At 38.9% G+C, this 27,802-nt stretch overlaps 1 protein-coding gene across 1 annotated transcript; it reads right to left on the reverse strand.

The window, feature by feature from the left end:
• On the reverse strand, window positions 1–27,137 carry slc6a11b (solute carrier family 6 member 11b). The gene is made up of 15 exons (XM_061043161.1): window positions 26,854–27,137; window positions 25,942–26,166; window positions 25,313–25,447; window positions 24,867–25,007; window positions 24,612–24,693; window positions 20,873–21,005; window positions 17,498–17,632; window positions 9,665–9,768; window positions 9,302–9,426; window positions 8,698–8,810; window positions 7,974–8,111; window positions 5,475–5,577; window positions 4,745–4,845; window positions 4,104–4,274; window positions 1–2,403 (listed from the first exon to the last, which is right to left on the reverse strand). Exons 2-15 carry the CDS (start codon window positions 26,147–26,149, stop codon window positions 2,260–2,262), a joined length of 1,833 nt encoding a protein of 610 aa, XP_060899144.1. The 5' UTR covers window positions 26,150–26,166; window positions 26,854–27,137; the 3' UTR covers window positions 1–2,259.
• Between the last annotated feature and the right edge of the window lie 665 nt (window positions 27,138–27,802).

Here is a 27,802-nt window from a genome sequence, read left to right on the forward strand (position 1 = left end):
TTCTTTCCTTTATATTTATTCTTAAAAATGAGTAAGCAGACAGTTCATGTGTCCTGTGAATACCAAAATGTGTGTAGAACAGTACAGAACAGTAACACCTTTCATTATATTTCTATAACAAGATCTTTTGAGCGCCATATCCCAAGTCAAAACATAGGATGTATTCTTTTTAATACAGCAATTTTAAAAGATCTTTCATCTCAAGAAATAGACCACAGGTTCCTAAAAAGAGATGTAAAAATGTACATCAACACGATCAGTGTTAAACAGCAGGCTATATGTTTCCGATGCACAGGACTTAAAACTTGCACTAACATCAGTGAGGAGGTGATAATGATGATATAATGCATCAAAACCAGAGGGACCAATCACATGTTTAAGAGGATGTCACAGCTTAGACAGGAGGGGCTTCGGCCATTAATCACTTCCTCAATATCCCTCATTACTTACTCGATCACACACTTCCTCAGCTCATCAACCCCTTATGTCTTTATCTGCTCTCTTTGCCTCCTCCTGAAAAACTGTAAAGAGAGAAATTTGAGTTCATCCCCTCCGATGCATTCCTCTGATTGCACTTTCATCAGGAAACAAGGACAAAGGGAAGAGAAGGGAAGGGAAGGGGAGCGAGAAAGTCGGACAAAGCAAGCAAGAAAGGGAGGTAGGAAAACTTGAATTCATTCGAGTGCTGATTGACTGAGGCTGTTTTTGACTGAGATAGATCAATGAACAATGAGACCAGCTCATTGACAACAGACTGTGGTCCCCTACCCCAAAACAACGACAGACAGTATCATAAAAATATGTCTTTTTTTTTTCAGTGAGGTTTACAATGTCAGGAGAAAGGTCACAGAAGCATTAATCAGTAACCAGGCTATCTCTGATGCACAGGTCTGTAACGAAATATAAACCATTCAGCTGCATCATATGAGGCCTGTGTTATTGCCCAAACCCAATGTGACAAAGAGAAGCCAAAGACAGAACAAAAAGTGAGAGGGGGGGGGGGGGGGGGGGGACAAGCAGAGGATGAAGATGAGAAGGAAGGACAGCGAGAGAAACGAGAGAAGGGGACAAGTAGAGAGAATAAAAAGAGAGGGGAGGAGCAGACAGATTGGTTTTGAAACGCTCATTTGATCGACGTCCATCTCTTCTCTACAGGCGGAGTGAGAAATAAAAATCCTGGCAGGGGGGACACACACGTCTGTCTGTCATTCTGTGTTAGGCTCAGCATAATTACTGTGAAATGACAGAGAGCCACGACTTATAGGAGGGCAGCTAGAGGAGAGAGAGGTGTGTTTTTAGACTCGGCCCGCGAGTCACTCTGTGCTATTTTCGGACAAGTGAACATATGTAGCAAAATACTGGAGATGTAAAATTGAAGATGACCAAAAATAAAGGAAATGGGTTCAGAGAGTATTTAAACTTTGGCCTACTTTCTTCCGTCAATCAATATTACTGTAACATCCCATTACATTGGTGCTATGGAAATTACCAAAGCCCTCAAAGACCCACTATATCTTAACACGATGATCAACAACCTCATGGTATAATTCAGTTACATCCAATAAGCATTTTTTAGCTTATGTTGCTTAGCAATAACATTGATTTCAAGTGAACAAGAATAACCTAAGGCCCAAAAACGCTTTATAGCCCTCACAGCCACGACTGGCTAAGATAAAGTCCATAACTCTATGTACAACTCATGTTCAGGGTATGCCCTCCTATAGCCTACTAACATGCAATGCAGTGTTCCTCTCAACACAAGAAAACTATGTAGAATGGTCCTCAAGCTGCTACATCTTAGTCACATTTGGGTACCTAGTACCTACAAGAGAGGCACAGCACTTTGCCAATGAATGTCACCGTAAGCCTTTACAACACACCACAAAGTGTCTAAAGGCCACAACACTAGTGTGAACAATACTGACAAGGTACCAGGATAACTTTTTAACCATATATTGTATGTCATCAAACTGTTTTAAAAATATTAATGGTTAGAATAGAAAGAAACAGTTGCTTTAGTCGCAATGTTAACTGAAAACAACAAATGTGTTATCAAAGTTTGTGCAAACCAGAAGCAGACTATAATCATGTGATAACTTTTCCTTTGTTTCCTTTTTTTTGTGCAAAACAAAATGAACACTCCCAGTCATTTCTCCTGTTTTGTGTTGTGTTGGATTATGTAGTTGTTCGCTGTAGTTTCCGGTTGATTGACTTATTGTGAAGACGGCAGGCAGCTTGGTTGGCCAGTTGGGCGGTCAGTTAGAAATGCGTCTCCTTCTCTGAGATGGTGGATATTTTCCCATCAGCCTTGAGTTTGGCGTCATTGGCAGCATAAGGGCTTAGAGCGGCGAGTTTCCCTCTCATTTTCAGATCTGGGCTTGGAGTTGTCAGCTTCTTTATTCTCTGCAGAGAGGATTGAGAGAAAAGAGGTTATCTCTTAATCTACCAAAACAATGCCACTCCAATAAGCAGCTTTGAGCAGGTACAGCTTATGCATGAAGTCATACACTTTGAAAGGAACCAGCAGAAAGCATCAACAAAAATGAATCCAAATTCTAAAACTGAAACATATGCAGACCATTACTTTGATGACGAATAAAATAAACCAAATTTACATGCATCATTTCTCAAACCATTGCTATGCTGAGGATACCAAGCTCTTTTTGTAATTTCATCCAGATGACAATACAGTCTCCACCCTGATTTGATCATGCCTTGAAGATATCTCTACCAGGATGAAAGACATTCCTTGCAGATATCTCTACAAGGGTGAAAGATCGCCACCTTCAACTCAAGCTATCAGATAATGAGCACCTTATCATCCCAGCCAGTCCCTCTATGCAACAACAGATCGATATTCAGCTTGGACCGACCAAACTTGAACCAACAAAGTCTGCCTGGAATCTATAGGTAACATGATTGATGACCAGCTATATTTCAAGGTTCACATGGTCTTGATTGCTAGGTCATGTCGATATGCCCTGTGCAAGATCAGTAAGATCAGACCCAAACCTCCAGAGCATGCGACACAGCTCCTGGTACATGCTCTTGTTATGTCACCCATTGACACGTGCGACTCCCTATTGGCAGGGCTTCCTGCGTGCACACTCAAACCTCTACAAATGATCCAGAACACAGCAGCTCAATTGCTCTCCCTCCACTCAGATCAATCAAAGGCTACACCAATGATATCTCACATTAGAAACTGGCAATTTGCTTATTTGACCCTCCTTTGAGAAATGATGGGAGATCGTCCAACTGAGACGCAATCCCTCTTAGAAAATCAGATGTGAGAAATACAACAGCTGGATTCTTTACACGCCTTTCCTCCATTACAAGGGTCTAGGTGGCACAACGATGATGATTCCTGATCCCGATTCCAGTTCTGCTTCCACAAAAACAGCTCTCCCTCGAATAACATTTATGATCTACTTCTACTGCCTTTATTAATCTCTTTTTCCAAATGAAACATATCAAACTGTCCATTGCTGTTCGGAGTGAGGAAAGAACTGCTCAGTTGTAATGTAAGTGGTATGGCTGACAGTTAAATTAACCAGAAATCAAAACCTTAAACAACCACAATACAATTTTTACAACGTTTATCACACTTTATAGTTGAACCATAGAAAAAGGTTCTGCTAGATTTGCTGAAGACACGCAAGAAAATATTTGCTTAACTACCCTAGAGACATTGTACTCTTCATAAATATTGTGGAAATAAGGAGAAATCAGTGAAAATAATAATGGAAAGGACACTGTATACCTCTTACATACATCTTTCAGGTAGTCTATGATCTATGTGAAACCAAGATTTGAACTTTTTAAGGAAGGAAAGATCGAAGCCTGGAATGAATCAGGGACATTTCTGTTCAGTTTTAAAGCTAAATGGTTCATTTGAAATACTCTGATTCATTAACTACAAGTAATTACTTGTATGCTAATGCGTCTATAGTTTTATGTGACGTGATAAAAATATAGCTATATTCGATAACACAGCATTACTGTAAGTCATTCAACTACAGACTTGTAATGGAACAGCTGCGTGACATTTTCCCTTTAGTAAAAGACCACTTGTAAAATGTGTAAGATCTTGCATGTTTTACCTCAGAAAAGGTTCCAGGAGTCTTCCAGATCATCCAGATCATCCCCAGAGGAATACAAACCATCGAGGACATGGCCATGAACCAGCCAATACCGTAGCCCCAGTCAGGGTAGGTGTACACGTTGTTGTACTTCAGAGGCTTGTATTTAATTAGGAAGAACAGGAAAATAGCCTGCAGCAGACATAAAATGAAGCACCATTTATAGATTTTATTTACACTGTGAAAAGAAAACCCCATTTTTGAATAGAGGAATTTTAAGTGGGTGTGGTGATGTAACTCATGTTGGTGTATGTATAAACAAAAAAGTTTTGTTTTCAGTATTTTTGCTTGCTTCAAGAAGTACTTAACCCCAAAATAGAATGTTGTAGGCGTACACGCCAAATGAAACCTCTAGAGAATAAAACTTAACTTTATCCATAGAATGATCTTTACAGGAAGAACCATAATCAAATTCAACACTTTTATCCCAACATTTAAATCTGCTCTTCATATGAAACTCAACCAATATGATGAATTCAGACAGGAATCTCCTGAAAGTTTCTGTCCTTCATTATTCAAGGCTTATTTACATGATACATTGTTTGCATTCTGTAATGCAATAGTAATACTGCTCTTGATTTTGTGTCCACAGTGAGACTCACAGCACAGATGCCCGGGGTCAGGATCATCCAGCACCATTTGATGAAGAAGACAGGTTTGTGGCCGATCATGTCCTCAATATTTGAGTAGAATCTGTCACTACCTGAAATGCAAATATCGAGACTTAAGAGTTTCTGCATGGATCATCACAGTAATATCATGATTGATGTATTTTGACAGTATGAGGCTGTCGTCATAGAGCTGCCACTACTACGTGGACACAATTCAGTCTTACACTCTCCGAGAGACAGCCCTGATTCATGTGAAACATTCCTTACCTAATACTTCATTAGTATTTTGTATCAAGTCACGCAGACAATTGAAAGACAGAATTAAAAGCCTGTCTCTTTGTTTAGGGCATGTTAAATAGAAAAAAGGGTGTTTTGTTTGCTGAAGAAAAATACAAAATGGCAATCATTCACACTGCTGTGATGACATAATTTCTAATTACAAATAATAGTGTGCCTTGTATTACAACAAGGGAGTCAGGAATGTATTTAAAGCCATTCTCCAGCAGAGGGCAGGGAAGAAATACGATTGCAGGAGGGATGTTGTAGCATGACACAATGTTTGTGCAACAACCTTTTCTTCTGTGCAGAGATGTCTAAAATGTGTTTTTATTCAAATGTGAATCTACTGTAATCTGTGGTGACAAGTATGAGAAATAAAGTTACATAATGTTACATAATATTACATATTTAGTTACATTTTAACTGGAGACTGATATCTTACCGTACACCCAGCCGATACATATGGACTCAAATATGGCCACAAACAGCAAACACATCCCACTGGCAGCGTACGAGTCGAACAGCTGGAAGACATACATCCCTCCCTGATAGGAGGAGACAGGTGTCAGTTTTCTGTAACAGACGTTCAAGTCTCAGACTCGATTAGATCACATTGATTTTGAAGGGAATAAGGTGTGCTTGATTTGGTTGTCAGAGACTGACAGCATTATTGCCTCGATTACATTAACAGAGATTTTCCCCTGAATAGACCGCAGATCATTAACTCTGTCAGTTACGAGTACTAAGTTGTCGCCAGCAAATGTGTATTAAATAAAACATCTATACAGTATGTTGTTATATTAGCATTTTGTTATTGCATGTTATGTCTATGTTATGTCTACACACATTGTCCTTAGGTACATTCTGGCTGTGACACATTTTAAACATTTTTAAATGAAATGCTGCAGAAGAGCATTTTCAGCTAGCATAATCCTTTTTTTCCCCATTTTTACTGTAGGCATCTCTGTTCTGTGTAATAATCGTGCACTGTAATGATGAAGTTGTTTGCCTTTTGTGAAATGAACTAATTTGCTATACCCGATTTAAATCTGTCAGTTCATAGGACACTTCATTTACCGTATGAGTCAAGACAATTTACCAGCATTTTCAAGGGTATGGATATAATATAATAATATATATATAAAAGTTATATTTTGTGTAAATTGTACAAGTTTAAGAAAAACGATGTTCCCATTATTTACAGTCTTTGCGCTAAACTAAGCTAACTGACATGCCGTAGCTTTAAATACTGTGCAAGCTTGGAATTAATCTTTTAATCTAATTCTCAACATCCCCTTTGTAATAAATATAATGGCAATAGGTACTATTGCTTTAAAATACTCCATTGTTTCATGTCAAGAGTGGTGCTCACATTTTGCAGACACTCTTCCATATCCTACCTCGAATCATGGCTACTTATCTCTTCGTTCTGCTTCCACTAAAAGGCTCATCATAAATAAAAACCTCACATGAATCTGAGAGCAGGGTTACATCACAGCTCTGAACTCCCCATAAACAGCTCAGAATATCATCAAAATGTCTCAGAGACTGTCTTCATGCCCATTCTTTAGCCAGGTATTGAACTACACTCTCAGAGGACCTTTTGAACTGTGATTTAATCCTACTCTAGTTTATTCATGATGGCTCTTTGGCAGCAGAAAGGACTCAAGTGTTCAGAGTGCACATAGAGCTGAAAGTAAAAGCAGAGGGAGCAATTGGCAATTCTTCTATATGGGTGACACAGATGTGAATGGGCAATGACAAACAGAGGTCAGCTGAATGGACAATGCAGAAGTCTGTGACAGAGTAAGTACTGTGCTTTAATATTGCATTAAACTCTTTCTCCTGTTTCATGGGTATTACCACTATGGAAAAGTAAAACACATTAACACTGGAGGTGAGTGGAGAGAAGTGAATATAGACACATGAGATGCTTTTAGTGGATGACAGAACTTTTTGATAGTGTCAGGTTTCTACTCCATTATTGCAACATTAAGACGAAGATCTGGATGTGTAACTGAACACAGACCTTTATGATTTACAAGAAGTCTTTCAGAATGACTGGAAACAGGGGTGGACCACATAATCAAAATATGAAGTGATTTTAATGTAACTGTCTGCCTTTACTTTTATCATTCAGATTACTGGCTGCTCATCTACAAAATACCTGGCTGGGTTGCATCCCAGACATGTGAACAGGAGGTAGAAATGACGGCCGTGAAGATGATGATGATAATGACAACCATGATGATATGTCTACATAGAAATAAAAAGACACAGACATGATGTAAAGGTTAAGAAAAAAAATCTCATCTGAAAAGGAAAACGTAATGGGCAACAGTTTCCCCACTTCACTCCTGAGAAAGACGCGTCACTGTCTTTAATCTGTACCTGTATCTGTTCAACCAACAAAATGAAGTGGGCCTGGTTTTTGGGGAATGTCACATTAAATTGGTAAACTGTTTTATTCTGTAAACTGATATTCATAGGCCCTGCAATTGTTATCATTTCAATGCATCAAATACATCTAATATTGGTATATAATCAATAGTGATACATAGTTTTACTCCCTCATACTAATAATGTGATCTCCGTCTCTCCATTTTTTCATTGACAGTAACAGGTAACTGTCAGGTAGAAAAATAGAAGACATGTTTCTGGGCTTTCCCAAATAATGCATTTAGATTATTTTACAGCTTTTGAGTTATGTTGGATGAACCTGTCTGTATCTATTTGATTTCTTCTCTCTTTGATTTGTTTCATGCTAGCTAAAACTGTATTTAATTTAAAAAGTCATTTACTCCACTCAGTCTTTTACTGTTTTTCATTAAATACCAAAGAAGATACAAATATAAGTTGCAAAAAAAGTCCTGCAGCAGTGCTTTTTTGGACCACACATCATATAATACATGTTTCACCTCTATTAATAGCTGAGTCTTACCTCTGTACACATGATGAGTCCTATGAGGAAGGAGACTATGGACATGCCCAGAATCAGTAGCTCTCTGCGGTAACCTCTCCTGAAGGTCTCTGGGTACATGTCCACCACAGCAGTCACCAAACTCTCCACACACACAAACTGCAAAACAAATTCAATGAAAAATTAATTATCTTAGTGGGAATTTTTTTTCTTCTTGACTGATGGCAGAGCCTAGTTAGATTATTTTTTTTAATTAGAATTATAGATCGTTATTATGAGCTCACACTTTCCCAGAATTTTTCATCCATCCATCCAGCCACCCATCCACCCAATCCATCTATCCACCCAACCACCCACCCACCCAATCCATCCATCCATCCATCCATCCAGCCACCCACCCACCCAATCCATCCACCCACCGATCCATCCAACCACATGCCCACCCATCCATCCATCCACCTACCGATCCATCCATCCATCCACCCACCCACTCATCTATCCATCCATCCATGTCATTAATCAGTAGTGATAACATCATCACACACTACATGACAAATTCAAGGTCCAAAAATTAAAATAACACAATTTGGAGAAAAAACTGCAACATATGTTTCATGTTCAGTTCACACAAACTGTTGAAAAGTTAATAGTTAAGTTATTTCAGCCAAAACATTGAGTATACCTTTTTCCACCAACAGTCCAAACTTTCTAACTTTTAAAAAATATGAAATATTTGTATTCTTACCTGGCTGTCCAGACCGAGGAATATAAGCATCATGAAGAAAAGACAGGCCCAGAGTGGAGACAGAGGCATCATAGTTACAGCCTTGGGGTAAGCAATGAATGCAAGACCAGGACCTGCATCACAAAGCATTAACAGGAATATCAGTGCCCTACCTACAGTATAGCAATTTAGTTCAAAGTACTCATGGTGTTTTGTTATTTTTGTTATCTCTTGCTAGGAGATGAGTTGCATGCTCTGCCTGAGTGCTCTGTACTTGTGACATAGATATGATGAGATAATGTAACACTTTAAAAACACATGATCTTAAACAGCTCTGTCCTCCCCATGAGCAAATACAAACGTTTCAAATCTCTCACTCTGTCATATTCACTAAATCATTCATATGGACTTAAATAAATCATTATGGGGTGGTCTAAGTTAGGTGAAGTTATATAACCGGTTATGTTTAACCATTTTATCCCGATGTGAAGGAAGGGGCACAAAGATTCAGTCAGGCTTTCTCTAGACTAAAGTATATGCTGTGAGTAAAAGGTAAAACCACATTACAGGTCTGGTAGTTTTTTTATTTAGATTTTGATGGAAAACACAATCATTTTTCTCTTACCAGATTCTGCCACAGCCTCAATGGGAACACCTTGCTCATAGGCCATAAAACCCAGCACAGAGAAGATAGCAAAACCTGCTACGAAGCTGGTGCCGCTGTTTAGACAGCACAGCATGATGCAGTCCCTGAGAAGCAAAATATAGAGACCTAATTTAGAATAATGGCAACGCACACTTTATGCCTCAGTAAATCTTTTCCGTGGACAATGTGCCAATCAATCCAGTCTCATTTATTCAGTTTTCTTCCTCCTTATATTCTCTGTATTTGTTGGTATGCAGTGGATTAAGTAAAACATAAGACATCATTTTACTTATTTATGTGTTAATTATCATCGGTCTTGTAGTATCCAGACTCTAAAATTACCTGTAGCAGTTGTTGTTGTAAGCATTGTAACTTCCCAGAGCAGTGAGACAGCCCAAGCAGATGGCATAGGAGAAGAAGATTTGGGTTCCAGCATCCACCCATACCTGAAATAAATCATAAACATACAGTACGTATACAGGTGGTAGACAAATACGTATGCTAACATCCAACAAAAAGGCTTTTTACCAGCAACAAGACCGCCTTTAATACTCCTTGGCATAATAACTTCAACTGTACTGACACAATTCTAAATTATATTCCCTCCCTTGATGTTTTCAATCAATTGCTTGAAGGAAGAATGTGTAACTTTCTGATCCAGTAGATGTCGCCCTTGAGCACTAGAATGAAACCAAAACAAACCTTTCCTGCACTCCGCCATACTAAAAGCCTCCGCTCTCCTCTGGCGACACACCTTCAACCTCCCTCACGTTCGTACAGAGGAGTTAAGCACAAGCAACGTCCTTGGCTTGAGCTGCAATTGCCTGTGGCCTGCATTGTTGGGTTAGCAAGCTAATGTTAGCACACTTTAGTTAGCTCAGAGCTTTACATTGCTTATAAATTGACATGGAATGATGTGATCTAAAATGGTTTTGTTGACATCAAAGTAAGTAGTGAGTGGGCTAGGTTACTTTTTTTTTATCTAGTCCTTGAATAAAACATCTTTATATGCAAGGAGATGAGTCTGCTGTCCCGTCCATGTAAACCTGATGTAAACACGGCTCCAAAAACAACACAGTTGGTGGGACTTGCGCTTCTCACTCATTGCAGACAGTCATGACTCAGAGAGACATTTGCAGAGGATATTTGATTTCAATCTAGTGATTTTGAAGACTTAAGTGTATGATGATCGTTGACTTCATACTCCCTAAACTTTTCACTGTTTTAGGTTATAACAGACACTTTACACTGTACTGGAAAGACTGATATTGAAGTTACAGACAGTAAACATAGAGACACAGAGAGAAGTTGCTATGGCGTACAATAACGTTGTTTTGTAAAAAAAAAAAAAAAAAAGCTAGGAACTTTGCAGTTAGAAAGTAATCATTTTAACCACTAGCCCACAACAATGACATGTTGCCTCATCTAGTACAGTTTTTCCTTGATTAACACACAGTACACAAATACAACAAAAAACAAACAACGCAAACAATGTTTCTTATGTGAACTACATCAAAATTTTCCTAATTTTGTCATTTACTATAGCTTCTCGTTTAATCATCACTTCTATACTGTCGCTGACAGTCAATTCTCAGTGACACTTCCTAAGTTACTTCAATTACCTATTTACAAGAAACGGCTTAATGAATTTGAAGAGATTACTGTGATTCGCCAGTGGGTGAGCTTTTATCTGCTAATGAAACCCCCACAATTCTTTTTCTTCCCCTCATCTACCTGATTTTCATCATCTCAGTGGCTTTGTAATGAAATTATGGCTCAACTGAACCGTTTTCTTCCCCTCCGAGAGGCACAGCATGAATCATAGATTAACATCTTAAAAGTAGATACAAAGTCTAACACTAACCAAATATTCCCCTTTCCATTCACTAATTTATTCCTGGCCACTTTTTTTGGTGGAGAATATATGCAGTATAATATAGGCTTTACTTATTCTTTTTATAGGCCGAATACGTACATCTTTATTATTTGTACCTTTCTACCTCAAACCGTTGGCAGTTGAGTGTCAACATGAGTAGAAAGTTAGGAGAGCACTTTCAAGTGGAGACTGGTTCCCATCCTGTCAATTAACAAAAGTAAATGTCCACGGTTGACTGACCATTACTATGGCGGACTGGAAAATCCAGTCATTGTTTAATGTGCCCCATGTTTTGTGGGTATTATTACACACTATATTTAGTCATATAGATCATGTGAGAAAGGACTTGTTGGTCTTTAATCAGCTGCTAAACTAACATGCATCTTAGATTTTTTTTAACTTCCTGTAGTAGTAGTTTAATTCCCTTAAGGGTTGCAGCTTGTCTCAGTATACACTGTGCTCAAGTAAAAGATCCAGGATAGATCCCTGGTTCAATGCACAAAGACGAATTGTCATATTGTTAGCAGATGTTTCATGAGCACAGTTTAACAGTAAAATTTTAAAAAATTTGGAGTAAAATGCAAGCTCTTCTTCACTTTTAAATTTAAGTTAAATGGATCCAGTCTCTGTTGTTTTATTTAAAGGCTTCATGTAAATTTACCAATGTTAGATTCTTCACCAAGACAGCAGTGAAATGTTCTTTATGAAAACAAGTTTTGTTGAGTACAGGTCCACAGAACCTGCAGGATAGCATGGAGTCCTAGCGAATTCAAACTTAATGCAGCATGGCTCTTTGAAAACTCTCTCACATCACCATTCAGCTACTAATCTCATTTCCCCACCGAGAAACAATTAACAAACGCACGGTCTTCTTTCCCTCCTGGGAGTAACCACGGTAACTTCTGTGACCTCACAAACACAGGATTGTTCCTGTGGAAGAACAGGCCTTTCTCTCCTAATGTTCATTAATGTTCCCTTTAGTTCACCCTCGGCTGATGCCCGCAAAGCGCAGGGAAATCTTAAAGGCCCAGGCTCAGAGAGAATCACTTGTTGATGTTGTGCCTAATTTGGCCAGCTTGTGTTTGGTCATGTTGAGACTGCGGCTCCAGGACACATTTCTATTGTGAGAAGGCTGGATGGGATTGGTTATAAGATAGTGTTCTTAAATTGTAAATGAACCACTCTTGGTGCCCTCATGTCCAACCCTTTTTATACATAAATCTATACATTAGATATATTTAAATGTGAAGTGTGACATTGAGACATGTCAGAAAGGAAAACAAATTATTAAAGGGTTAGATTTTATACTTTAGCTTGGAGACATATAAGAAATGTTATCATGGTTATGGTAAATTAAAGATATCAACTTCTTATTGTTCTAATTGACAGGTCCCCTCCAGGAATGACTCCAGATAGGGTGGGTCATGTCTAATATGTTTTTTGATAAATAAATAAAAAAAGCCTCTGATAATAAAATTGCATCTACTCCTTCTATTTAATGGCAATAAGTTTCAAAACTTTAACTTGTGGATGGATACTAATTGTTTAAAATGAGCTACCTGTACAAACATATCAAGGGGTCAATGATGTCATCTTTCAGATGTGGTCTCTGTCTTTGACTAACAGGAGTACCACACAAAAGCACCCTTGAACTAGCTGTATTGCGCCTAAAGGAAAAAAAACTCATATTCTGGAAATGCGAATGAAAATAGATATTGACTTTCGAAACAATCACTTTGGAGAGATGGAAGGGAAAGACACAAATAGAAACTCATTTTCAGTTATAGCATGAAAAGATAACAGGGAAGGGTGAGCATACAAAGTGTGAGATGTGGAGAGGAGATGGCGGTGATGCACAGCTCAGTGTTGAGGGTGAGAAGGCGGGAGACAGCCGGGGAAAGAAAGGTATAGGGTAAAAGTAGAAGAGGGGAGGCATGATGAAGCTGGGGAGAGTCAAAAGAGTGGCTGACACACAGCCACACACACACTTGTTACGGCCTGGTGAACAGAGCCCTGATTGTCCCTGAGGAAGCTAATTTAACATTGGTGTCAGAAGTAATGTCTTCCTCTGCCAAACAGCAGTGCTGCTTTATCACCCTCCTTCACTCTCTCTGTGCCTCTGTTTGCGTCTTTGTTGGGCCATCCATTTCTTTCGCAGTCTCACACTATCTGTATTCCTGTGTTCTCTTGTCTAACTTTACCTCATTCACAGTTGCTACAGTTATCCAAGTGGATAACAGCTGGGGAGCTATTAAATAAGAAAAAGCAAATCTTACACAACTTTATTGTTGTGTCATATGTAGAGGTGAATTTAAGTAAACGTTAACAGACAGAGATCCAAGATCTCTTGTGCCAAGAAACTGTATGTTCCTAACACCTTTGCCCGAGATGTTGTGTGAAATAGACGGGCTCATCTGTCTGCACATTTGCTGACTGAATATTCCTTATGATTGCATCCAAGGCCTCTCACCCAATGAAGACTGATAAACAGGTGTTCAGACAGGAGAGAGGAGTCTGAACAAGAAGTCACATTTGAGCTTGTACATTCTTGAAATCTTGTAATATTTTTTAAATTTGCCAATAAAAAGTCTCCTTTTTGCAAGCATGAAAATATTATACAAATGGGAGTCAACTCATATTATCTTGAGTTAATTTAACAAGGTGCAAAGCTCATTTCTTGCCTGCTATAGTTATTTTTACCTGCTTGAATTACTCCTGTTGCCATTAGATCTTCTTAGATGTGGCTGGCTAACTAGCTGGTTTATGATAGAAAATAATAGAAAAAAACACGCTCTTCTGGGATGGACTAGTACCTATATTAGGAAGAGCGTCTGCTTGAAACTTCTGTGTGGCAATATCATTTTGGAGTGCTGTCCTTGTTGTTTTTCTTGTTCTAACTAGCTGGTTACACAGTATAATTTCAGAGATTCGGTTGAGTTTAGTTGACTTTGTAGTGAAGCCATCTCATTAGAATCTTGTTGAAGAAGTTTAAGCTACTGTGAGGAACGTTCGGTTTGTGTCAATTTTGGATACGTCTCTGGACGAAGCAGTAATATCTTTGTTGATGTCATAGTGTACATGTAAGTAGTATTTTTAACAAAAATCTCATCCTGCTTTCTTTTCACAGTCAAAAACATTACTTATCAGTCATTTTTCTGGTGTAAAATGTAAAAAAGGAAAGGCTGTTTCTGTAGCATGCTGTTAATCTCCATAAAAAAAAGGAACTATATAGAAATAACAAGTCTTCTTGTTGATGATCGAATTTGTTTGCTTTCACATAAAGTGGAATCAATATTAATTTCAGCCTGTTTCATAATCAGTAAACAACTCCTAACCAGAGCTTCAAAAAGGTACTTGAGTATTTTTACCTGCTTGAATTACTCCTGTTGCCATTAGATCTTCTTAGATGTGGCTGGCTAACTAGCTGGTTTATGATAGAAAATAATAGAAAAAAACACGCTCTTCTGGGATGGACTAGTACCTATATTAGGAAGAGCGTCTGCTTGAAACTTCTGTGTGGCAATATCATTTTGGAGTGCTGTCCTTGTTGTTTTTCTTGTTCTAACTAGCTGGTTACACAGTATAATTTCAGAGATTCGGTTGAGTTTAGTTGACTTTGTAGTGAAGCCATCTCATTAGAATCTTGTTGAAGAAGTTTAAGCTACTGTGAGGAACGTTCGGTTTGTGTCAATTTTGGATACGTCTCTGGACGAAGCAGTAATATCTTTGTTGATGTCATAGTGTACATGTAAGTAGTATTTTTAACAAAAATCTCATCCTGCTTTCTTTTCACAGTCAAAAACATTACTTATCAGTCATTTTTCTGGTGTAAAATGTAAAAAAGGAAAGGCTGTTTCTGTAGCATGCTGTTAATCTCCATAAAAAAAAGGAACTATATAGAAATAACAAGTCTTCTTGTTGATGATCGAATTTGTTTGCTTTCACATAAAGTGGAATCAATATTAATTTCAGCCTGTTTCATAATCAGTAAACAACTCCTAACCAGAGCTTCAAAAAGGTACTTGAGTATTTTTACCTGCTTGAATTACTCCTGTTGCCATTAGATCTTCTTAGATGTGGCTGGCTAACTAGCTGGTTTATGATAGAAAATAATAGAAAAAAACACGCTCTTCTGGGATGGACTAGTACCTATATTAGGAAGAGCGTCTGCTTGAAACTTCTGTGTGGCAATATCATTTTGGAGTGCTGTCCTTGTTGTTTTTCTTGTTCTAACTAGCTGGTTACACAGTATAATTTCAGAGATTCGGTTGAGTTTAGTTGACTTTGTAGTGAAGCCATCTCATTAGAATCTTGTTGAAGAAGTTTAAGCTACTGTGAGGAACGTTCGGTTTGTGTCAATTTTGGATACGTCTCTGGACGAAGCAGTAATATCTTTGTTGATGTCATAGTGTACATGTAAGTAGTATTTTTAACAAAAATCTCATCCTGCTTTCTTTTCACAGTCAAAAACATTACTTATCAGTCATTTTTCTGGTGTAAAATGTAAAAAAGGAAAGGCTGTTTCTGTAGCATGCTGTTAATCTCCATAAAAAAAAGGAACTATATAGAAATAACAAGTCTTCTTGTTGATGATCGAATTTGTTTGCTTTCACATAAAGTGGAATCAATATTAATTTCAGCCTGTTTCATAATCAGTAAACAACTCCTAACCAGAGCTTCAAAAAGGTACTTGAGTACTTGAAAGCCACAAAGATGATATCCTTTAAAAGCCTCAACTAAAGCTAAATGTCCAAGGCATGAAGCTTTAGCAACATTAAATAGTTAACAATATTTCCCTTGACTTTGGAAATAAATAGTCAGTTTTTGTAGGCAGAAAGCAACCGTGTGATATGCCTATTTACAATTACAGTTTACATACCAGAACAAAAACACCCTGTGTAATTCCATCAAGACAATTTTGATCTTGTTTATTTTAATTTCTGGCAGAAAAAAAGGTTAAGAGTTAATCCTTCTCACTAAAGTCTCATCTAGACCCCTTCAACATGTAGAGAAAACCCTAAGATTGACACCATGTATTTCCATCTCTATGTTCAGATCTGTGCTCGTTTTTTTTAACTGATATGCTTCATCTTTCTCATTTCAGGTTGTCATGACACCCTGTCCACTGACATTTTTCACTGTTGCCTAGCGACCCGAGCTGTCTGCCTTTTCCAGGCAAGGTCAAGGAGTCTACTCATTGTGAGTGAGTGTATCTGTCTGCATGAGTTATATGTTAATGCACCACCTCTATTAGCCTCATATCCTGAGCACACTATTTACCTGACCCTTGATCATCTCATCTAGGCAAGTGTCAGCTTTGCTATCACAATAATGGCTCGTCTCAGTGATGCATAAATGATTATATGAAAATGATGTACCATTTATCATTTGGAAACCAGCATATTACTACCTTAAATGGACATGCAAGGAACTGATTTGTGCAGACATAAACATTTTGTCTGTACCATTTAGAGCATGACTGGGGATATGTGCAATAAAAAAGGAATACTTTCGAATTGCACTACAGTTACAACACCACCACCTGTCCCTCTGGCAACTACTCAGCTTCAGACAGGTGGGTGTGAGGCAGGGGAATAAATTCCTTCTCATGAGTCCAGAAGGAACAAATAATCACAGTTTTAGCACAGGGCAATCTGATGGATTCAACCCCTCTGAATAATATCAAGTAGTTTCAAGCTGCTAAATACTGTAGTCAAAGTTGAGGAAATGAAAATAATACAGACATGGGTTTACAGCAGGAGGGGTTTCAAGGATGTATAATTGATGTGTTCTTTTAACCATGTATTATGTAATGTCCTTAATGTTAAGCACACACCTGCTTTCTTGCTGAAACACTCAGTATCACTGGACCTGTGTTTTTGAATATGCAGCTTCTGTCCAATCAAGATCAAGAATGCTTATAGCATTAACAGCACAAGTTGTAATGACTTTGGCAAAGTTGAAAAATGTATTGCACACAGTTCTTTTTTCAAAGCTGCAATGTGTGCATGGGATGATTCACATTTTAAACTTTAAAAAGCACTGATCAAAAGAGGAAAAAATACATTTTGTGTGTCCTCTGACATCCATGAGAGTCACTCTGGTGACTTCAAAAAGGGATGATGGGAGAACCTTCCATACACGTAAATAAAGACAACAGCAGGGGCACATTAAAAATGAAGATAAAAGGTTTTAAAAGAGCAACCACTACTCCTCCTGGAAGGTGGCATCATCTCAGTTGCACTAGACAATAGATTATTTTCACTGTTTGTCAAATATACAGAGGGTTCAAAGCCTACCTGAGGGTCAGAGAGACGTGAAATATCCGGGTAGAGGTAGAACTTGATGCCTTCATATGCACCTGGCAGCGTCACTCCTCTGATCAGCAGGACCAACAACATGACGTAGGGAAATGTAGCTGTCACATAAACAACCTGCAGGGATGAAACATGCACAATTTGGAATACTAATTAATGCACAGAGTAGAGAAACACACACTTTCAGTTACTTTTGAAACTTGATAAATAAATTAAAGTCCAAGTGAAGCTTTGGAGAAACATTAAACCCACATCAGATTAATGCTGGCCTTTAAGCCAAATGACAACTTCCCCATGTGCACCTTTTTTTTTTTTAAATATACAAATAATGCTTTACAGCTACAGGAAAGAGTTTGGATGAAAAGGGGGAAAAAAGGGGGGAAAGTTTTTCATTTTTGCTCCTTTGCAAATCAATGTCAAGAGTAGAACAATATGCACTTTCAAGTTCCCTTAGGTCCTTAACAGCTTTAACATCGAGCAAGTCTCTATGAACATTTTATATCTAAATATAACTGAATATTTACTTTTGCTCTATAGTCATCTTAAGTCAGACTAAAACTTAGTAATGGCTGAAAGTAAGCCAATAAGCCAATAACACAATAATATCAATCAACTTCTATTTATAGAGTGCCAAGTAACAATAGCTATCTTATGACACTTTACATATAAAGTAAATGGACTTCACCTTGTGTAGCGCTTTCCTAGTTTTCTGACTACTGAAAGCGCCTTTTTCAACGCAGGTCACACCTAACCATTCACACCACATTCTCACACTGATGGCAGAGACTGCTATGTAAAGTGTCCATCTGTAGTAACTAATCCATTAGTACACATTTTTTTGCTGCCGACGAAGCACCAGGAGCACCTTGGGGGCTAAGTGTCCTGCCCAAGGACACATCGGACATGTGGCTGCAGGGGCTGGGGATCGAAACCCCGTACACCTGGTTGAGAGACAATCGAGTCTACCAATTAGTCCCAGCCGCCCAATGAGCATACACCAGGTCTATATCAGACTTGGATCAGGGAAACAATGTCTATACATAAAATATGTTTATGTTTTACAATTTGTGTAAGGTAATAAATGAAAAATCATTGGAACTTCTGCAAATATACATACATCTTTCAACTGATTTCAGGCCAGTGTGTATCAGACCACGTCATTGCATCTATCATATAGCTTTTATCATCAGTCATAAAGCATAGCCTACAGCACTACATTTACTTAATTTGGCCTTTTGTAAAATGCAAAAATGTCAACCTGTTTATTCGTAATCTGAAAGAATATAAGGATAGGATCATGAACAAACACTCTTTACACATCTGGTAGACCATCATGCATGAAAAACTTCAGTACATTAAACATGACACATACCTTCAGTACAGTAGCTAGCACTCGCTAACTATCAAACGAACACTCCCCTTTTTATTGAACTATTCAGGTTGTGCAGAACTGTGCTCTACATCTCAAGACTCTAAGAAACCCCTTGAACAAAGACCCTGGCCTCTTGGAAGGCAGAGGCAGGCAACATACATCCCCTGGCTTGCTGGCATCCAGTCAAAGTCCAATTGAGGACAGAACAGGACAGAACAGAGCCAGGCCAGGAGACTGAATAGAAAAGAGGGCTCCTCTGGCCCCGTCTCTTGAACAGGAGAAGCCCAGAGGAGTGATGCTGGCAGTGTGGGAAAATGTGCTTCTCTTTGAAGCACCAACAGGAGTGCACGAGTACACACACACACACACACACACACACACACACACACACACACACACAACTTCATTCACAACATTGAAATGGTGTGCACATACTACTAGACAGAGATAAAGTGGACCATTCATTCACACCAACTTAAGCACACAATTATAAATGCATACGCACTTTAATTACTTGTACATCCCAGGTCACATTACTGTACAACAGCAAGCAGCAGTTTCATGAATGGAAACCCCGTTTCAGGTTTTAAAAAGTCCGGTTCTCTGTTTCTGTTTGGGGACAAGTGGGACTGATTTGAAATGCCAGTTCAAGTTGGATGTACTTTCAACCAATCTCATGTTATAACTTTAATCAAAACTTCAAAGAAGAACAAAATCCAAAACAAGGTAGTATTATAATGATATGGATCTATGTGACTTAATGAGACTGTCCACTCTAAGCATCGGTAATCCTAGGGGTGGACTACAACAAAAGTGTGGGAAAAGTCGTCTCCTGCCCAGAAGATCCCTTCTTTAATTTGTCAAATGAAACGATCACACGTCCTAAACCTTCTCTCCCTCTTTCTCTCCATCTCTCTGGAGATGAAAAGCACAATATTCAATCTCTCCATGAACTTTTGATGCTCCACATGCTCCTTCCAGCTCACCACGGGCAAACATTTAAGCCACCACAAATTCACTGGTCAAACTTGCCCCTGCCTCATCGTAAATCTAACAGGAGGGCTTAAATGTGAGAATGGCGGGCAAACACGACCAACAAAAGCAAACAGCTTAGCAGAGTCGGAACTGAATGGTAGGGAGAAGAAAGCGCCTCTCTCTCTCGCTCTCAAAACAAGTGAGCTGTGGTTAATAGCAGGAGAGAGAGAGACAGCAGAGGCGGAGGCTGAGGATACACTCTGCATGCTCCTCATGAACGCTCTCCTTTCCTCCAGTGAATACAGGAATCAATCTTGGACCGGCTGCTAAAGCCAGTCCATGAAGAAGCCTTCTCCCCTCGTACTTCACAGCCACACAAAGGACACTTCAGGAAGATATAGGCATTACCGCCTAGTCTTTTTCCCCATCATGTAGAATCCCAAACCATTCATTTTTTTCCTTCCACACTCGATTTTTTCTCTTTACTCTGGGTCTTACCTCTCTTTTTCACCTCATCCCTAATTCTCTTCATTCTGGCTCATTGAACTAGACAATACTTTTTCAAGAGGCACTAAGCCACCACATCAAGGTGCAGAGTCCTCACGGTCCTTGACGAGGTTGTGACAAAAGCCTTTAGGATGACATTAAAATGGAAAGGGTGATAGAAGCAAAGGTAGAAGTGGGTGTGTCAGACAACACTTCTGTCCTCCATTTGCAGCGAGGAATGCATGTGGCGTCGTAAGGAGTTGTTTCGAGGTCAAGAATGGATAGCTTATCTATTAGCTATTAAGAACAGCATGCAAAAGTTGCATACACACGTTTCCACATTATAAGTTAGACGACGGTATACCAGTATTACATCAACAAATTGTGTGTTCATGCTGTGATAACATCATGCATTTCTGACATTTTTTTAATCACTCTTTGCATTGGAACCAAAAACAACATAAACCATACACACTGGCATAAGCCCACACACATACACGTACATTTGCATGATTCTTTCTCACCTTGCCAGTTGACTTGGGTCCCTTCCAGATGCAGAAGTAGCAGATGAACCAGGCCAGAGCCAAACACATGGCCAGCTCCCAGCGCATTCCTCCCATGTGCTCAATACCATCTGATATCTTCAGTACTCTACGTCTGATTTGGGCACAGAGAACACATATGATCACTGATTTGAGTGAGCACATGCTCTGCTTTGACTTGTGTAGAAGCGGCTGATGACAGTAAAAAGTTAAGTAAGGTTGAACTGAAAAAACAAGGCCTTTGCAAACACACAGAGATTATTTCCCAGGCATTTTTTGAATCTTTTACTCAGAGTGCAAGATAAGCTAACTAAGTTACAACACAGAGTAATGAAAATTAAATATTTGCTTGATATTGCTCAATATGAATAGTAATGTCAAATGTTGCTGGTTAACTACACTCCTCAGGAATCCCTCATAGCACTTTTACTCTTTAACAACACAGTCATGTGAGTCGCACAATTATTATAAAACATACGCTTTTTTAAATGAGAACAAAGATATGATATATTTGAGACTGGTTCAATAACACTTAGTCAACTTTTGAGAGTTCTCCACCGCAGAACACTACCAAGGACTCACAGGTATCTCGTTGGTCTCTCCGGGTCACTTAGATCTCACAGTATAATCCTTACTAAACCTTGAGGAAGCTAACCAGCACTACAAAATAACCTCACCCAACCTTTTAAGATTCCCTATTGGCCTTCTACTCTTTCCTACCATCTATGATGGCTGATCCCTGCTCTGATGCTGACCACAACAATGGTAGATTATGATGCAACTACATGGTTATAAGAAGGACAGTTGAAAGTATAAATAAGCACTTGTGTGGAGTAATGCAGGCTTTCACAATGTGAGGATAGCATTTGGTTTCACTAGTCCTACCTAAGATTTCACTTCCCATGTGTCTGCTGATAACAGGAATGTTAAAGAGAGGTAGTCTCTAAACCATGATAACTCTTCTGCTTGCCCCATGAGTGGACTTCTTCCTTTAGTTGGTGAAGCTACAGTATGGAGGATCATTTAATCCTCCTCCTTAACTCTACTGACCCAGAGTGGTCAAGATGTCATGGATTATTTCAGAGTGGAACACATTAAGCACACTTTAAACAATGCATCCCCAGTGAGAGCCACAAATACATCAGCAGGCGGCTTTGTATCTATGATTGATTGTTGTATAATCATACGGGAGATGGCATGCTGCTGTGCATCCTGTAACGCTTCAAGCTTCTATTGAGTATTTAAGATGTAATGGTGAGACAACTGCACAGTGGCGGACAACATCACCATGCAACATTGGCTCCTCCGTTACAGACATGAACCAGTTCAAGTTGATCATGCAGAATGTTCTGCCCCTTCAAGCCCTCTTTTTAAATTGTGACAAAAGAGTTTATGCCCAAATGATCTTCAGGGGCAAACCACAACTCCTTGAGCCAAAACAAGGCTTCGTCCAAAAGAACAGACAGTGAAAACGGGGGTTCTCCTGGTATTATAACAGATGACAACATGTGAGCACAAGAAGCATTGATAATCATTTTACTCCACCTCACCTACTGGCTGTTGATCAACTGTGTCAAACATATTTTAGCTCTGTGGTCCTAAGATGAGAACTTGCTAGCAACATGACCTGCTTGACCAACCGAGTTCTCACACCAGGGTGACCACCCTGCTTGTTCTGAAGGAATTATGTGGGGCTTAGTGGGTAGAGGTCAGTCACATTTACAGCAGAGTATCACAATGAAAGAGAGGATGGGTGAGACATTCTTTATGACTCAAAACCTATTAAATATCTTAGAACCTTAGGAAACAATTTTGGGTTGCGTCTGTCTGAGAAAGACAAGAAAAAAAAAGAAAATCGGAGGCTGTGACTTTTTATTTACCTTTGCTGGTCATTATTTCCAGTTTGACTACCAACTAGTTTTGATTAATTCAATATTCGTGAAACTGTACTGCGCAGTCCTTTAAATAATTTGATAAAGGAGACAAATAAAGATTGACTTTGAAATGGCGTCATTCATTCTGCAAAGCGTTATGAGGCCAATAGAATCGTAAAGTGCTTGTAAAGTGTTATAAGAGTATGAGCCTACTGCACTTCGGAAACTAAAATGTTATATTCTTTGGAACATGTGGAATGGCGTAGGTGCAAGATACAAGGCATGCAGTTAGCGATTATGACATCATAGCTTGTCGGCATTGGTGAATCAACAGTTTGCTTCCTGTTTGTTGAAGCGCAGCCAGTCAAAAGCATTGACAGAGAATGAGAAGCAAGACTCTGAGGCACAGAGCTACATGTTGCTGCCAAATCTTTGCCACCGAGTTCACCCCCAGAGCTCCTGACCAGCCATTGATCATCGTGACATGTTCCTGGTGGCTGGCCACATGCAAGGTCCAACACAGCCCCCCATCCCTCCCTGGTCAGTCCGAAGGGCAAGATGTGAACACTAATGTGTGTAAATAGACGGGTGTCTGTTCCCAAATGTATTAAATGAGCTTTTTCTTTATGGCTGCGTTGCACTGCATAGTTTAGTTTTACTTACATGCATACTGTTTCAGCTACTTTCTAAGATAAGCATTTAAATCTAGAAATGTTTAAGGGTTCAGTTTGGTTCGAACTATAGCTCAGTGAAAAAAGTCAGGTATCTTATACCTGGTCACATGAATCCTTTTCCTTCATGCAGTAGCATGCCATAATTGATATTTTTTTCATTCGTATGTGTTTTTTTGTTCTTAAAATGACAAATTTTATGATTTGCTTTAGTTAGTTCATATACAGTACCTTCTATATTGAATTCAAAGAGCAGAATGCATTTTTTGTGTCCTGATTTGATTAATTCAAGTTTTTGTATTTAAAAGAATTGAGATGGAATGACAGCACATGATGATGATTTGAAACATAAAGAATAATACAGACAACAAATTACAGCTTTTTTTTTACTTCCTGATATGATGTTTGTTTACGCTACATCAGTGCAAAACATGACATTGTGTCTTGGCATTGATTAAACAAAGCCTAGTTGGGTAGTTATATTTGCCAGCAGCATGGTGTTCAGCTATTTGGCCATTTCCTTTGGGCATGTCTTCCCCCAGTGTGAGGTTTATTTTGCACGCTTAACTTTTTCTTTCATTGCTCCCTCAAAAATCATGTCTCTTAATTTGTATTTAATCTCAAAACATGGATACCAATTTTATTTAACTCTTTGCCTGCCACAAGTAGTTTAAAAAGACAGAGATTTGACCCTGCAGTGTAAACATAGCGACTGGCAGCAAGACAGGAAGTGTGGTCAGCATTACACACTGGCAAGGCCTGAGTGTGGCAGCGGCTCTAGCTGGGAGACAGCTGGCCTACCAGGGCCTGTTGACACACAAATATGAAAAGGGCTGACTAATTATCGGGGATAAGGCTAGGGGGGGTTCATTTAAACAGTCTGGAGCTGTCAGAAGCTCAGATTTTCAATATTACTGTAAATGATTACATCAAAGGAGGACTTAAGACGCTGAAGACGCCTGAACTGACAAAACATTGCAATGTGTTGTGATCGTACAGATGAAGACATCATTAATACTTCATGCCCAGAGAGATGAAAGCCACCATCTTTTTATGATCTCCAATGGTTTTTTTTACACACAAATTGAGCGTGTGAGGTTTCACATTAGGACTAATGAATATGACAGAACATGAAGATGATGTGAGAGGAAAAGTAGAAATCAAATATTTACTCACTCCCAGAACTCTATAACTGGAGAGGTTGCATTGGGGTTCGTGATGTTGGTGGCATTTTCTCCATAGTAGTCCACACAGTTCTCTGCATAAAAAAAAATCAGATATTGTTTAGAGTATATTGGCATTATTTCTGCAGCTTTTGGAACTAATTATTTTTCTTCTTTTCTTAAGAAACATACAATTTCATTCACATGATCTGTTCTGCTTGCAAGAAGAACGGCCACTTTTATCCACCAATCCCTCCTTCTACAGTACCTGTGTTCCAGTAGTGCCCACAGCCAGCCCACGGCAGCTCTGTAGTGAAACAGTTGAAGAGGTAGAAGATGGCCCAGGCAAGGATCACTACATAGTACACGTTAAGATGAGCTTCAATCACCTGTGTTGCATAGCCAATACCTAGAAAGATAAAAAAGTTATGGATCAAGAAAATGAAAACTCTGCAAGTGACGTACTATATTTACATATGACTTCAGACTAGTGGATGTAAACAGGGACACTTAGTAGTTTCAAAAAATTGAATTTGTAGAACAACAAATGACTCAAGCTAATCATTGAAAACACATTTATAACACTGTTTACTGTGAATGAGCCTGCTCAAAGTTCTATTTTGTAGTTGTAGAGTTCTTACTTTCATTTCTTTATCAACAACAAAGAATCTGAGCGAATCCTGCTAAATTATATAAAGCGAGTGTTTTTCTTACCCTCAAACAGCGGGCACACTTTCCTCCAACAGGTAATACCTCCCTCGCTCGTGAACTGACCCAGGGCAGTCTCCAGGAAAAAGACAGGGATACCGCAGCATATGAAGAAGATGACATATGGGACGAAGAATGCACCTTAATGCACAGAAAAGAAAGTACAACATAATCCATCAACACTTCCAAAAGAAGTTTGGCAGAATAAATATTTAACATATAACTTTACCAAAAGGAAACACCTCTTAATGTCTTAACTGGTGAGAGCTGTTCCAAGGTACTCACTAGCACACTTCACACACACTGAAAGATGACCTTTTTAGACGAAGTGGAGGATACATGCTGGGCTCCCTGATGGTGTCTAATGATGGGACTAATCTCTTTAATTGATATGATATATGTGCATTATGGATGACATGATGACTCTTTCTTTGAAGATAAAATATCTAGTAAACCTTTGTTCTGAATTTGTCTTTACATTTTTTAAATTACATTTTTAAAGTTTCAAACAAGATAAAATATTTGTTTATTTCTTGTTTCTCTTATGTCATCCACTTTTCCAACACAAACCCTTTGCGGATTCTTTGTAAGTAAGTGTGGAAGACCCTGTTCACCGATAAGAGAAACTTCCTCACCTCCTCCATTCTTGTAGCAGAGGTAAGGAAACCTCCAGACGTTGCCCAGGCCGATGATCTCTCCAGCCACAGACAAGACAAACTCGATCTTGTTGTTCCAATGGCCCCTCTCATTGTATTCCCTGACCAGAATGGAACTGGACCCGTCCGGGTCTTTACCGTCCTCTGGTTTACCGTTTATAACCGGCCCGCTCTTCTCAGCTGTCATGACTCTCCAGCAGCCCGCTGTGAGAGAGGGTGAGAAAACAGAAGATTTTAAAAAGGTGACCTCATAACCAAAACTTTAAATGGATCAGTCATTTTTTTTTCTAAGAATTTGCAGCTTTCTGGAGACATCTGAATGTGAGTGGGACTGTCCCATTCATGCAAAACCACGCCCATTCAAAAGTCAGTATCTTTGTATGTGAACATCCAAATTAAGTGAAAGAAATCCAATTAATTTCCACTCAGTAATTGTTAGACTGCATGACCATCAGGGACAAACTAAATAAAAGGGCACACAGTGGACTTGTAAATAGTTAACCCTGATTAATTACTAATTAAATTGAGGACTTGCATAATTAAGTGCAAAAGAAGACATTGTGCATAAATGTCCAAATAAATGAGGAGGCGTGTGAGTGGGCAGATATAAAAACAAGCTTCCTACAACATGCAACTAAAGCTTTAACTTATGAATAAACTGTCTCACTCAATGTAATATAACTACAAGATTGTCGAGCATAACAAAAACAGCTGAACAACTTGGGGAATATAGTTACAGCGTACTTTACAACGAACCAACCCAACCCCTCATCATCTTTGTGAGCTGCGTAATACCAACTCAGAATGTTATGTCGATTGAAAACCAAACGAAAAGAGTGAAATACAGAAAGTGAAATCAAAATACATGAAAAATGTTGTTTCTGTACTCACCAGTCTACAATGGAACAGTGGCAAAACTCCTTTTTTTTGGCTCCTCCAATGATGCGCACCAACAATTGACTTTACAAAACACAGGATGGTTTATCCTGAGCAGGGGGGTGAAGAAAAACGGAGAGAGGGGGGCAAAAGAGAAACGATTTGAATTCGCGTTGAGTGAATTTGTTTAGTCGAGTCCCTCGTCTATGTTAATGAAGATCCCAGGCGTCTCAGAGTAACGGTAGAAGTTGCACTAGGCGATGGATAACCTGCGACTGCGCTCCCACTCACCAAGCGGTCCACTCTCAAGCGCCTCAACTTGGATAGAAGCCATGTGGTAACAAATGTAGCCCTCACTGCAGCGTTACCACGGCGCAGAGACAGCAGGGAGACACGGGGGAAATAGAGAAAATTCAGGTCGGTGAGGTGTGTACTTGGATTATCAATAACCAGTTTAGTAGGATATGCAGAGCTGACCCTATCGTCTCAAATAGTTAAGTTTAGTTTAAAAAAAAAAAAGGTTCCATATTGCATCAACAAAATATAACATATAAGTAGCATGTGAGCTGACAAGTTGCTGATCTTCTGTGCACTAATTTATTTTATTTTTTATTTTATTTTAAATATCTGTCAAGATTGCAGTAATTTAGGGTCCTTGGGTTAACATAACTAGATAGAAGTTGGTTTTAATATCAGATCAAAGGCTCCAATGTGTTCTTAAAATTGCACTGTCAATATTATTGGCCAAAACTTGCTTATCACAAATGGGTGTCAATACATTCATAAACTTATAGTATTGACACCCAGAAGTAGGTATCAACAGTAGAACCAAGTGCAAGCAATGTCTGTTTGTTCAACAAAAATAATTTAGAAGTCTTGCTTAGTATACTTTTGTTGTTAAAATTCTTTAATAGCTAGAGTGAGTTGGTCTTTATAAAACTGTAGTTAAATAAAGTGATGTTGG

The sequence above is a fragment of the Labrus mixtus genome, chromosome 7, assembly GCF_963584025.1.
Source record: "Labrus mixtus chromosome 7, fLabMix1.1, whole genome shotgun sequence".
Taxonomy (NCBI): domain Eukaryota; kingdom Metazoa; phylum Chordata; class Actinopteri; order Labriformes; family Labridae; genus Labrus; species Labrus mixtus.

Bases quoted from the DNA above. Each gene is read 5' to 3' on its own strand.
- slc6a11b (XM_061043161.1), bottom strand. From the start codon at position 26,149: ATGACAGCTGAGAAGAGCGGGCCGGTTATAAACGGTAAACCAGAGGAC. The intron at 21,006-24,611 runs GTGAGTAAATAT...TGCCCAAATCAG, and splicing joins CCAGTTATAGAGTTCTGGGA to ACGTAGAGTACTGAAGATAT. The intron at 9,427-9,664 runs GTAATTTTAGAG...TTTGCTTCTCAG, and splicing joins TACAACAACAACTGCTACAG to GGACTGCATCATGCTGTGCT.